At 35.3% G+C, this 14396-nt stretch overlaps 1 protein-coding gene across 1 annotated transcript in view; it reads left to right on the plus strand.

Annotated features, from left to right (window-relative positions):
* Positions 1-2824: 2824 nt before the first annotated feature.
* The window catches only part of prx (periaxin), a 43164-nt gene continuing 31592 nt past the window's right edge, over positions 2825-14396 (plus strand). The window contains exons 1-3 of the mRNA XM_053500117.1: positions 2825-2882; positions 5041-5070; positions 12813-12853. Coding sequence (XP_053356092.1) covers positions 2825-2882; positions 5041-5070; positions 12813-12853 — 129 coding nt within the window. The remainder of the gene's footprint in view (positions 2883-5040; positions 5071-12812; positions 12854-14396) is intronic.

Genomic DNA, 14396 nt, shown 5'->3' on the forward strand with positions numbered 1-14396 from the left:
TGTACAAAGAAGTTATTATTGGTGACGTTTTTTCTATTTACAGGCGAACGGAATTCCTGTCCTTGATTGTAAAGTGGGTGGAGATACTGTATTCTTGTGTACAAATTAAACTCCAGAAATGTCCTTTGTAAGGTTCAAGCTGTGTGTGTAGAGGCCTGGATGTGTCTTTTTAGCGCAGTGAAAATTACTCTCAGTAAGATTACATCTCAGCATTTTGGTGGTCCATGTTGAACCCACCCTTAATTTCACTCTGGAGATAATTTTTAGTGCAGTTTCAAATAAATCAACCTTCTGAGAACTTTAGAACTTTATTATTTTTATTTAAGTATTATAAATGCAATGCTAATTAAAGATGCATAGTTCAAGTAATGGTTCTTTCTCTGTTTTTATTATTTGATTTAAATTAAATTTAGACAAGCTTGTTCAGCTACGGGCTACAGTAAGACCCTCTGAAGCACTGGTTTCCTCTACTGACATTTGATTGGTTTGGGAACACGTGTGATATTACATAATTGCATTTGTTTTTGTCACTCTGAATTTTGTGGTACTGCTGCAACATTGATTTTAATTTCTGTAAACTGTGTACTAAATCAAATAAAATAATTTAAAAAATTTAAAAATAGGTTAATTTATTACCAAACGAAAAAAAAGACATGTAAGTAATAAAACTCAGTTAAATAATGTCAATTAATTTCCTACCTTATAGCAACAAAAAATGAACAATTAAATAAATATATAAATAAATAAATAAAACCATAAGGGAAAAGAGAAGAACATATAAGAACCTGATTGCATAAGTGTGCACAACCCTGAGTGCACAGGCTTTTTGGGTAAGAGTCTACAATCTTAGCACATCTTGATTGGGCAATTTAACCTCAGTCCTCCTTGAAAAATGCTCCAGATCTATCAAATGGTGAGGCAACATCCACAGCCCTCTTCCAGTCCACAGAGAGTTGTAAGATTTAAATCTGGGCTGTGACTGAGCCATTCCACAACACCAATCTTTTGTTTGTTAACTTGGATTTTGGGTCATTATCATGCTGGAAGTTGAATTTTCAGCTGTCAAACAAAGTCTAGCAGCTTTTGTGACAAAAATAAGTGCTACTGTACTGGAAACTATCCATGATTCCCTTTCTCTTATTAGTGCCTCTGTCCCAGCTGAAGTTTTTTTGCATTAGTTTTTTCTTTTCTTTTCTTTTCTTTCTTTTTTTTTTTTTTTTTTTGCAGGAAAGAGCCTTTGTCTAGTCACCCTATCCCATAGCCCAGTTATGTGACGAATACAAGAGATTCTTGTTATATGCTGGGAGTAACCAGCAGTGGGTAGATATTCCTGCAGCATTTTTAAGGTCTCTTGGCAGCATTCCTACCTTTTATTTTTTTTTACTTTCCACTGTTTTGGAGGGACATCCTGTTCTTGGTAATGTGGTGCTCTGTCTTCCCCACTTGTTGCTGATGACCCTCACAGTGTACTGTGATACATTTAGTGTTTTAGAAATTGTTATGATTCATGTCTTTCAACACTGAGAGCAAATACATGGTCCAAGTACTTGTTCTTACCTAAAGCATTTCTATTTATTTTTGGACTTGAATGAGAAGGATAAAAAAAACTGACATGATTTAACTTTATTTAGTTTTTACATCACAAAAACCTGTAAATATATTATATACAGTAGGGACTACATAGGAAGTTGGGCCTATGCAACTTCATGGTTGCTCTTTAATCTGTGTAAAACACTTAATGTGTTATAAAAGTGAACCATATTGCTCTTAGAGAAGTGATAAATACTTATTTATAATTTATGAAATAACATTTTCGATACATCATTACAGTCTTTTAGTATATCACAAAATATTCGCTTGGAGCTTTCAGTTTTTACACATCTGAAAAATCTATTTATTAGGATGTGGTTATTTCACATGTGGGAATGAATGAATGAAGTTCTAGTCTGAAAAGCTTTGGAAAAACACCTTAAAGCAACACTGAAGTAATGGTTTATTTTGCATGGACAATATTGGCAAGGTTTGCTGCAGGCATCCTGAATTTTTGACTATATTGAAAATAATATAAATATATTTTTTATTTAATATTTTATTTTTACTTGCTAAGGATTGTTTATTATTAAAGTCAAATAAAAAAAAATAATCATTGTAATGTTCTAATCATTTTAAACTGGAAGAACTACAATGAGATCAAAATGTGGATTTTTTTTTTGTCTGTGTGAGTGCCTAAATGTTTTTCTTTGGTCAGTTTTTATCACTAATGTTGATCTCTGTCTGACACTGATGTCCAAGGGCTGTTTATTTCAGTAATCCAAGTTAAATAGGGAACAAAAGACTGGTGGCTTTACCACGACACAATCTGCTGACTCAAACTGCTAACGCTCCATTTTGTGTTGTTCACCCTCATCTTCTATCACTCTAGGCCCAGTTCCCTCCATCTATCCCAACATGATCCTCCCCTTTCCCTTTTCTTTTCTGATTTGGATTTTGATAACCACGCCCTGTTGACTATATACAGTAGTATACTACTTTTAAAACAAGAAAAGTACATTACAACAATGTTGTAACATCCAGCACCCATGAATTTCCACAATGTATCACAATAGGATAGGATCCAGTTGATGCACCCTAATGGATATAGAAAACCCAGCCTGGTCTATATTGTTTGAAGTTGCCTATACAGTAGGGTTTAGCACACATGATCTCTCTCATCCAGCAGCCTATCCAAGGTACCTGAGAAGAAACGGCTAAATGAACCACTGCGTCTCTTAAGTTTGTGTTTGCAAAGTTTTTTTTTTTGTTTGTTTTTTAATCTCTGTCCGTCATGTGTGAATGCCTGAAAGGGATTTTCCGTTTTAACTGGACACCATCTTCCAACACAGGTGAGTACATACTGTATGTGCATCTGAAGTTATAACATCTGTTTAAAACAGACATCCTTATTAAATGTATTGTAAGTGTGTAACAACTATGTCTATTTCATATATTATCATGACACAATATTATTAAAAAGGTTTCATGAAATATGTCAATTTGAATCTCAATAACTGTTTCATCCTGAGTTTTTTATTTTGTGATTGTAATGGTTGCTTTCTGACAGCTCTTGGGTATTATTATTATTATTATTATTATTATTATTATTATTATTATTATTATTATTTAAATTAGTATAATTCTTTATTATTTACAATACACTTGTCACACATCTAACAAAAACTGTTGGAATCTTCATAATTATGTCTGGCCAAAAGTATCAAGACAAAAGTGAAATTCCATATTTTAATGATATTCTTTATTCAGCTGGGCATAGAGTAATGACCTGTACATCTGGTGTTACTTGTTTAATTCATGCCTGCTTGATTGTTTCCTGAAGATCATGCACATAAATTTGCACAGACGTTCATAATTCATTTGAGAATTCTCTAGTTTTACCCAGTCTTGTGCAGAAGTCTATACCCTGGCTTCAGAAAGTAGAAGTCCTGCCAGATATGTGTTCCTTCCATTGACTAATCCAGCACAACTCTTCAGCCTGATAGGCGTGAACTAGTTAATGAAGTCACCTGTTTTGTGAGCAGGAAAAACTATAATACATGGCATGTGTTGTCTTAATTCTTTTGGCCACCTTTGTTTAAAAAATACTTATAAACATTAGCTAAATTGTAAACTGCGGTTAGTGTCTAGCTTATGCTTGTCAGTTACTTTACCCTGTAACCTAGCAACAGTGTTCTCCTTGTTTTTAGCCACTCAAACTGAAAAAATATTGTGAGTTGGCTTAAAACACAGAAGTATGAATTCAGAAATATCATTTAAATGCAAAAATATATATTTCTGTCCTACAGAGCTTTAGAATGTAGCATCTAGAACTCTGGCATTCTGCATTTGTGGAATATTTGAATACAGAATTATTTATATTCTCAATGCTAAAGACTAAATAATAAAGGAAGGGTAAGTGTCTATTTAGGCTCTCTCTGACCTGTTTCCTGAGCCGTCTTTCCTTTTTGTAAGTAATGTTAAACATGGTGGCCGAGGTGAACAGGGAAGGGCGTCTGCATTGTTCTGCTGCCACACTTGGTTTATCTATCAGAGAAGGAATTATGTGTTTATCTGCTTGGGTGTAGCACAGACTTCCTGAAAGTGCCCATGGAAGAGTTCACATCAGATACAATCACTAGGTTTTTAAAACTTAATATCTAATGCTGTCTTTATCATCTGTTCTGTGTGGGTGTGGTCGTGGTTGTGGTGTTGTGTGTGTGTGTAAAATTTAACAGTGATTTAAAAAAGAAATCACATTTTAGTATGAGAGTGCTTTTTAGGTATGTGCTGTGACCAATTCCTCAAGTCACGTGACATTTGTTATCGTGTGACGCCACCCCCTATACTCCTCACACATGAATGTTATTTTAACATTATTCTGCTGACGCTGAACTCCATTCCTAATCTAATTTAACTATTATAGCTCACAACAATGACAGAGTTTAAGCAACTCATTTGGCCATTATTCTTTTGCTCCAGGTTTTCACATGAGCTTAATGCATATGTGATCTAATTCAATATGACCTAGTATTCAATGCGACCCATAGTGTGGGGCTTAAATGGAAGAAAACATTCAGTATTCATAATATTTAAAATGTGTTCTTGAATGTCGGAACATAAATTACCATTTTCTTCATGCTAGAGAAGTAGCAAAAGGAGTTCAAATCAACCTGCCAAACTACCTTTCTGTTCCTTGCTTGCTTCCACTCACCCCACACTGGCTGTCCCTTGGGCTTCGTCCAGTTGCCATCCCTCCCTTCCTCCCTCCTTCCCTACATGGGCTATCCCTTGGGCTTCGTCCTTTTGCCCTTATTCCCTCCCTACATGGGCCATCCTGTGGGCTTCACCCAATTGCCTTGTTGCAAATGTAGTTCCATTCTCTAAATTAGCCAAGCTCAGTCAGGGCAGAAGTTTGGCTGTCAGAGGGCAGAGAATAAGTCTGTGTACGTTCCTGTGATTTTATCAATACTTTTGGAGATTTTATTTATTTTATTTTATTTTTGTCAGGAACAGTTAGAGAGGGACACATTGATTACGGTAGGTACAAGGCTCTTTCATTCCCTAAAAACTGTCCACCTTAGAGTTTGGTATTTACCGGTGCTTAATAGATATAACAGCAGATATATTGATATCCATTTGTGAACATCAGCCATGTATTATAACCATAGAACTTGTATAACACAATATAAAATATGATAGTACTATTTAACAAAAACTTAAATATAAAGAGTGTAGTATCTGAGGTTGCATTATATGAAATAAACTAATATTTTTAAGGTGTAGTTTGAGTTTCTCTTTAGACTTAGATGTGTAGATCCACATTTGGCCTTTGGAATTAGTGTTATTTCCAGATTGAATGCCTTGTAACTTTTGCTAGATAGACATTGCATTTGTAGTAATGAGGGTTAAATATTTAAATAATCTGCAGATCTGTACTGTATGAATAAACACTCGTATCACAAGTAGCATTAGAAGGGGGTGTGGGCGTAGAGCTTCACTTGAAAACACTCTCCTGTCATGATGCAATTCAGTATTGCAATCTATCTGTAGAAGATTCATACTTTGCTGCTTTACTTTTAAAAGTTTTTTTTTGTTGTTGCTAAAAACAAATACAGTCGATCAGGTTCTATATAAACAGAAGCGTGTATGGTTAAAGTAATTTTAGCTGCACTGCATGACTTGTGTTTGTGAATTGATGCTAATTACCATTTATCCATGTTAGGTTTGCTATTAATTATGAGTAAACAACTTTATACATATGTGTTTCTTCATATAAGCAGTGAATTCTTTCTATAATTTGCAGCCAGTGGTCCTTGTGAGCATGTGAAATTTCTTTGTAGGCTGGCATTGCCATATACACTTGACCTGAGCTATGAAGTATGCAGGCTTGTATGTGTGTGTGTGTGTGTGTGTGTGTGTGTGTGTGTGTGTGTGTTGGAGCTGTCTCTATATTGGTTTTACAGAGAGGCAACAGCTGCAGTCTCCAGTCATAAGACCCAAGTCTTTACATGCCATAGCTAAGATAGCACTGTGTAGTGAAATCATGGAGGTGTTTATTATTTTTAAATGTTTTTTAGACTGGTCTTGCACATGGCTTTCAATTTAAAATGCCAGTGCTGAGTCGAAATTGGATTAATATTGGACAAACATAGCGGGTAGAGAAAATTTTGACTAAAAAAATACAGAACAGCAGAGTTATTTGTGGTTCATTGGGATGGGTGATACAACATTGAGGTGTACCCAAGTTTTATGTATGAGGCATACATGCGCAATAAGTAATGATAATCTATCACACCCACATTTTTTTGCCCATAAATATCTGCCTCAGATGGCTTCCAGTTCTTCACTAGTGTCATGCAGTCCTGGCAGTGGGATTGACTTATGGGCCCAGCTATCTCAGTCAACCCGAATGCATTTCCCATCAGCAACTTGGTGAAATACATGTGGCATGTCATGTGGCAAAGCTCAACTTTATGCACATCAGTGTATCTAATTAGGAAATAGCTGTGAAAGGGGTTTTGCATATTATTCATGTTGCAGGTACCCACAAGAAAGTGTTAAGATCTAGTTTCAACCCTACAGATCCAAGATCTGAAACCTCAGTCTGGGAAGAATTACATTTGGTGGAGCAGATCATTTGGTGTGCATGATTTGGCAGGAATAGAAATAATATTCCCGCTACACATAGCAGGAGACTAGTTATACATTAGCACGCGTTATCATTTAAAAATATAATAATGTAATAACTGCATACCTTTTGTATATTATCATACCCTATCATCATATCATATATATATATTTTTAACGTTTTAGCCAGCTTGCAAACTACAGTATATACAATTATGTACAGAATACAATTATGTATTCCTTTTGGTGGTGCAATACAGAAAAGTGTCTCGAGCAGTGAGAGTAAGAAACACTTGTTGACAATCTAAATATAAATCTCAGTGCAGTGTACGAATGCCTCATAGTGACCCCTGCCTTCTAAATAATGAATAAATCTTTCGTTTCTGCACGAAGCAGCATGCAACTCAGGCTATCTCCATTTATTTTGTGCTTGATTTTAAAGTATTAAAAACTACAGCTTCTGCATGTATTTTACTCCAAGGATGTTTTAATTTTATAAGCTGTAATGAACTAAACTCACATTCTCTCAGGAGTATGGAGTATAAAGGAGTACATAACTTAGGAGTACACTGGTAGTGATCCATGGCGTAGCATTTGGTTGTTTCAAACAGATAATTCAAATGCTAACACCCACTCAACGTTTTAAACTTTTGATTTTCTTGTATACTGAACACAGGTTTGTGGTTATGAGACAGGTGGATCCCCAGTCTTTTCAGCAATCATGTGTGATAACACTCTAGCTAGGCAGTTGGACAACATGGGTGCTAAAGGCCTCATTGCTGTTATTAGACTGGAAATAAGGCTTACTGCAAATGACAGCATTAAAGATGTTGTTTTTATTAGAATGGTTGTGAATATATTTGTTTTCCTCAACATTGTTATTAAGGGGAGGCCCTTTGCAAATATCAACTTACTGAGTTCATATTTAAATGACTCAAAACTTTGTAATCAGCATCTTTAAAAAAAAAATCTCAGACACTTATTTACATTTAATTAAATATGAAGAGATAGGGGGGATACTGTTTATTTAACATAGACTGTGTCTAAAAAGTATGAAGAAAATTGACAAAATAAATGAAAGTGAATCAATGAATGTTTGACAGGTACAGTATGTACTGTAGGGAGGTCTATTTGACCAGAGAGTTTAGAAAGAGGTGATGTGTTTTCAGTGGAGCAACAATGGTCAACTTTATAGCTGAATGTTAACCCTAATAACTCAAGTGGCATGGATGACCGATGATGAATGATTAAAAACAACAACAACTGCTTATATGGACGTCCTGACTCTTTTAACGAGGGAGGTTACAGACATGTGCAAACTGTGTATTTGGGTTTTAGATAGTGTATGTCAGGTAGGAACAAAGCTATCATTACTTTTGTAACACATAAATTGCACCGCTGCCACAAGGCAGGAATTCAATCACAAAAAAAAATTGTGTACTCACCAAATGCTTGTATTAGTATTTTGATGATAGATGGATGCTAAGGGTGGAACTGCCAGGCAGAAGGTTTAGTAAATAACCAAAGAGGAGATTTACTGTACTGTATGGATGCAGTGAGAGCAGACATAAAGTAGTTGGTGTGAGAAGAGAATGCAGAGGATAGGGTTAGATGGAGGCAGATGATTTGCTGTGGAGACTCCTGAAGGGGAAAAAGCAGAAACAACCAGAAATAACATTAAAAGCATATTCTCATATGTACTGTATCTGAGCTATTTTTTTTACCTATATGACTGTTTTTAAATGTTCTTGCTTAGTAATATTTGTATCGTTGGTTAAAATGAAATCAAATCCAATTCATCACATTGCCCAAGCTGTTCTGAAAAAAAGGATACGTCACCCTATATTCACAACTCTGACCGCATGTGTGTGAATACAGTATACTGTAGTAATGCAAAATATGGCTAACAATGCTCTGGATTTTAAGGGCACAGTGTGTTAAAGCAGTGTGTAGAGACTTTTGCCTGAAAATGTGTAGACTGTGTAGTAGGTTTGGCAACAGGACTGTATTTGTGTCAATGTGGTGAAGACAATTTGACACATAACACCTGTTACTGAGTCAGTTAGGACTGGTCGGTGTGTTATGCATCATCACACCTACTGTACACAATCAATCAATAAAAATTTCCCCGAAGCAGACTGATACTGAAGTATAACAGAGTTGATTTTGGAAGGTTTTTAGATTTATTTTTATTCATTTCGAAACTAAATCTTTCCAAAAACAGTATGGTTTGTCTGTGTCAAGTGTGTATGTGTGTTTTCAGAAACATTTCATATTCAGTCTGTTTACACTGTTCCATTTCCTGTTGCCGTCCAGGAGAGTGGGTGTGATGTCACTATAGATAGATAGAGAGATAGGCAGACAGAGGGAGACATTTTCAACCCATCTTAATACAGTCACAGGACCAGTGAGAAATAGCAATGCTATCTGATTTTGCATAAAACACAATATACAGTGTATGGCACCACACACAGCAGACAACAAAACAAAAGCTGTAGTCCCACACTTAGAAAAAGAAAAAAAAAATCACAGGAGAAGCAATGCGTAGCTTTGAGTGGAAAAATCCCACGTCAGTCGTAGACTAAAGGTCAGTGTTGGCTGTTGTCAATTCACTGTTTATGAGAATACAATGAGGGGAAAAGCCCTTGCCAAAATAACTGAGATACCCAGAAAAGAATCCTGCAGTATAGCAGGATGTTACACTGAACAGTAATCCTGCCCTACACCAAAAAAAGATTTAGTGATTTATAGTCTTATAAATAACAGAAACACATTTACAGAAACTCTTTAAATAATTGTGGAGAGATATTATTATCCTAAATGTACACAGCAACATTCCTAGTGTTAAATAAGGGCAGTGGTAGTGCAGTGTGTTGGGGCTCTGACCTTTTAGTCAGAAAGCAATTCAAGCCCCAGCTCCACCAAGCAGGGACCCTCACACACCCAGGTGCTAAACTGTTGATTTTGCAGGCAGATGTGTCACAGTATTGTGCATCTAAATAAAGATCATGTTTGAGCACCAACATTCTGCTTACCACCCCTGAGGGCATAGCATCACATTAGTGCAGCTGCTTATTTCAGTCATTTAGTTATATAACGCATACACATCTATACACACACATTCAGCAGAACGCAGACAGTCACAACACTGGACTAACTCGCATTGAATGACCCCGTGGTTATGATTACTCTTTTTCTTTGATTGCTTGTCAATTATTTAATATCATTCTAAATTAAAATCAGAAACCCGACTACTCAAATTCAGTTCTAGTTTAAAAAAACACTCAAAACCTTCATCGGAAGATCTCCATCCAAGTTTAATCTGACTTTGTGACTTGTGTTATTTGATGACACTACCTCAGGCTTTTCGATTTTCCTGATAGAAAATATGATGAGTCTACTTGTATTGAACCACGGAACACCTTTAAAGGGATTTGGTGTTCAGTCTGTAAAAGGAAATGAATGATTAATTGTTAACCATTAATAATAGTTCTCTTGTAAATTGCTTAATATGAAACATAAAGGCAACAAACAAAAAAGAGAGCTACATTTAAACATTGTAGATATGCCTAAAGATCAAAACCATCTAAAATTGCAGAAGATCGCATCCTTGTGCCATCTAGTTATGGCATTGTTTATTTGCCATGTATATTTGCATTTATGCATGATTTTCCATTATTAGTAGTATTTTTAAAACACACAAACTTTTATCAATTAACACAGGCCAAGTCCTCCTTCCTTCCGCATCGCCCTGCATTCTACACATAAGGTAACCCCACGAGGACTTCCAAGCTCAATGGAATAAAAATAAAGAATCCACTTTGCACTTCTGACTCCAAGCTCACTATTTTTTTTGTCCTGAAATCAGTGCAAAAATCAGTCTATAGTCTTTGTTGGTTTATAAAGTGAAAACACTCTATCTCCTAACCCTAACACTTTTAGACCACTTCGGAATAACTTGCCATCCTGCACTTAATTTCTGAAATAGCCACACGAAACCTGACATCCTACAACTTTAAAACCTCTTTTTTTTTTTAAACAATGCAACTCAAACGCCTACTGTAACTTGGATATAAGTAAGGGCATTTTTATATCCAAATTGAATTGTTCTCGGGATCATTTCCGAGAACAATTCATTTTTCTCTTCTTCTCTTGTGCTTAATAGTGGCTCACTATTGATCCGATACTTGGATTTTTGTTTACACACTGTTTGCTTACTGCTTTGTTTACACACAGCTTATGTGATGTATAACTGCAATTTGAATACATACTAATGTCTGACTCACATTCTGGTTAACAGAATAATGCTTTATATAACTACGACAGCCACTTGGCTTGGCCTCATGATGAGGAATGAGAAATATGCAGATTGACAGGGAACACCGTTAGAATGTTTGTTGGCAACCAGAGAAGGGTGTGGCATTGCATACTTAGCAAACCTTCTGTGCTGAGAGTAAAAAGCTCCATGGAAAGAATGTGAAAAGTGTCAGGTAACTATAGCAACGTCTTGCATGATCAAGTAAACAGATAATGTTAACAATTTAACATATTTATTACTGTATGAATATGTGTTCTGTCCATGTAGCATCATTCACTGAAAAAAAAAAAAATTCCACAATCAGAACACCCAGAACATCACAGCCAGTTGCATTGGCTTAGCAGGCCAAGGGTTTAAGGTTGTTGATCTAAACTTACGATTCTGCAGAACTCAACCCGACCAAGCATCTGTGACATGTGCTAGACAAATAGGCCTAAGTCTTATTCATGGAAGCCTCACCCCATAACCCACAGCACCCAAAGGATCTGCTGCTAATATTCTCATGCCAGACATGACAGCATACCCCCAGAGGGCTAGCAGAGTCATGCGCAAAAATGCCAGAGCCACCCCAGGGGAAACACAAGAACCTATGCAATACTGGACATAATGTTTGAGATTTATTGTAATGGCTGAACGGTGTATATCTTTGGCATGTTGTTATTAATGAAAAAATATATTTTTTACAGTTTTTTAAAAGTATTATACTATTTCTTTTCTTTCTTAATTCCACACACTTGAGGAACAGGAGGAATGCCAAGCATAGGGATCAGGGAAGCTTATAATGATAAGATTGATTGCTTGAACATTCAGAATTAAATGTGGATATGAAAAACACTTGCAGGGGTGAATATCTTTTATACATAACATTTTTGTGGCACGTTACATAAAATCACACAGTGTTTTTTTTTTATTAAAATAACACCACGAGCACTTTAGCATAACAAACACAGGTTTGATCACAACATACCTTGATGCATTTGTCTAAAAAGAAGCAAATGTTTTTTAAAAAAGCAGCATCAAATTAGCACTGACATAAGCCTAAAAACCATTTCCCATCTTAAAGAATTCTTCAGTTTGTGCCTCTAGGAGAGACCTTTTAGTGTCTATGTTTAAGCACCGAACAGAGGGGTTCATGTTTACATTAAGCCCTATTTAGAAAGCTAGAACTTAACCACTTCTTGAGGTTATACAAAAACACAACCCATGAGATTACTAATGACAGAGCTGATGGAGTACCTGCAAAGGGGTAGAAGAAAAAAAAATCAAACAGTATCTAAATAAACTTTTGACAATGGAAATGAATGGTGTCCCTTAATACATTTTGTTTCAGATCTGCTTCAGGTCATATATTCCACACATTATTAGATTGCATACTCTTAATAAAAGTCAAAGTTAAACAAAATAAAAAGAAAATAAATATAACAGTTGTTTTAGTCATGGTTTCATTTTGTAAAAAGTATAAGTGAATTTGCTGCCATCATGTGGCTCATTGAACTTTTAAATGGACTCTGATTCATAAAATGCCATAAAGTTGTCATTGACTGAGACTTAACTATCACTTAAAAATAAAAATAAAAAATACAGTACAAATTATATAAAAAAAAAATAATAATAATAATAATTTTAAGTTTTTTTTTTTTTTTTTTAAGTCAGGGAATAGTAATGTATGTTATTCATTTCATTTATTCATTTTTTTACACTTAAGTGGCAAAGCAAAATTGGCCAATTTAAATTGGTTTAAATGGTCAATGACAACTTGGCTCTGTGATACTTATACTGCATTATTTATATCTGATTATACTGTATACCTTCATATGACTTGTTTTGTTTTTAGACTCAGACAGAGAATGCGAGGACAGCCACTCTAATTCACCTGTGAGTTCACACATCTACTATTTTATTAGCTATAGTGTCACATTTGGTTGCACCAAACTGCTAGCAGTAACATAATCAACACAGTTTGCTTTACAGTAAGTCTATGGGTCCCCTAGATTTTGCATTGGCACTCACCAGTTCTTAAGAAAAGGTTAGGTCACTGCTGGCTCTTGCTTTTTGACCTGAACTCCTAATAGTTTGGAATTAGTTTAGTGCATTAATATTTCTGTTTACCAAAATGCTATGTTCTTAAAAACAAAATGCACCATCACATTTGTTAACTTTATGGGGGGAAAAAATTAAGTTGTATGGATATACTGTATACAGCCATTCTCGTATACATCGTAACAGGTCTCGGTATTAGGCAAATACAACTTCAAACAACCATCTCCTGGGAAGATTTTTAATTGTCTTAAATGCTTTCCACTTGTTAATTATCTTCTATCTAACTCGCTGTAGAATGCTGAATTTTTTTGTTTGGAAATGGTTTAATAACCTTTTCCAAATTGATGTGCAGCAAAAATTGTTTATCTAAGACCATTGATGATTAATTAATTAGGGGATGATTACTAGCACCTGGCTGCAACCTACCCTCTTAAACCCTGGGCAAGCAGTAAGGGGGTACTTAATATTGCTCATAGGTTTTTATTTTGGCTTAATTTTTGCTAAATAAATAATGAAAATGAAAAGCTTATATATTATTGAACATCTGAGGTTGTATTTGCACTGAGACGCGCTATGATCAGATGATCCATCTTTAAACCAAAGAATTAAAAGAGGGGCGGCAACATTAGGGTTGGTCCTTTTTTTAAATAATGATGATTTTTTTTCCTAAAATAAGCAGATGTAATGACACATTGATGTTTTTAGGAACATAGAATTTAAAAAATAGACTAAAGAATGACTACAAAGCAGAGTATCAGTGGTTAGGACCTGTACAGAGAGGTAACAGAGCTGGGAAATCAGGATGCTACTGAATTTAAAGGTAATTTTAATCTAGATGTAGTTCAGAGCCATATCTGCAATAATAGTGTGTTTATAACACCAGGCACTTACTTGCGTTTCAGATGCACAGTTCAACAAAATAACTCGTCAGTTGGAAGCTGTTACACATGTAGCAGAAATACAGAAGAACACTAAAAAAGTACTTGTGGAAAAAGGGCTTGTGATTTTCTGCAAAAAACAACAACAACTACAAAATAATAATAATAAAAATAAGATTCACACCCTAGGTGAATCATTAACATATTGGGCATATGCCAGTACACAAGGTAATAAATACAGTTACATTTTAACTTAAACCCCACCTCCACAACCCCTTTATAAGTCATAAAGGTACAAAATAGTCTTTATAATCCGTATACAGTGATCAATACTAACATACTCAGTATTCAGGTACTGAGAATTCTATTCAAAATTAAGAATTCAGATATTAGAAATATTTTGATTTCATTCTTGTGACAGAGAGCTGAGCAATCTTGAGTACTCTGCCTTGTTCAGAAACTGAAATTAAACATAACATAGCTCCTGGTTTGTGATCCAC

This window comes from Clarias gariepinus, chromosome 7, assembly GCF_024256425.1.
Source record: "Clarias gariepinus isolate MV-2021 ecotype Netherlands chromosome 7, CGAR_prim_01v2, whole genome shotgun sequence".
In the NCBI taxonomy this organism is placed as follows: Eukaryota; Metazoa; Chordata; class Actinopteri; order Siluriformes; family Clariidae; genus Clarias; species Clarias gariepinus.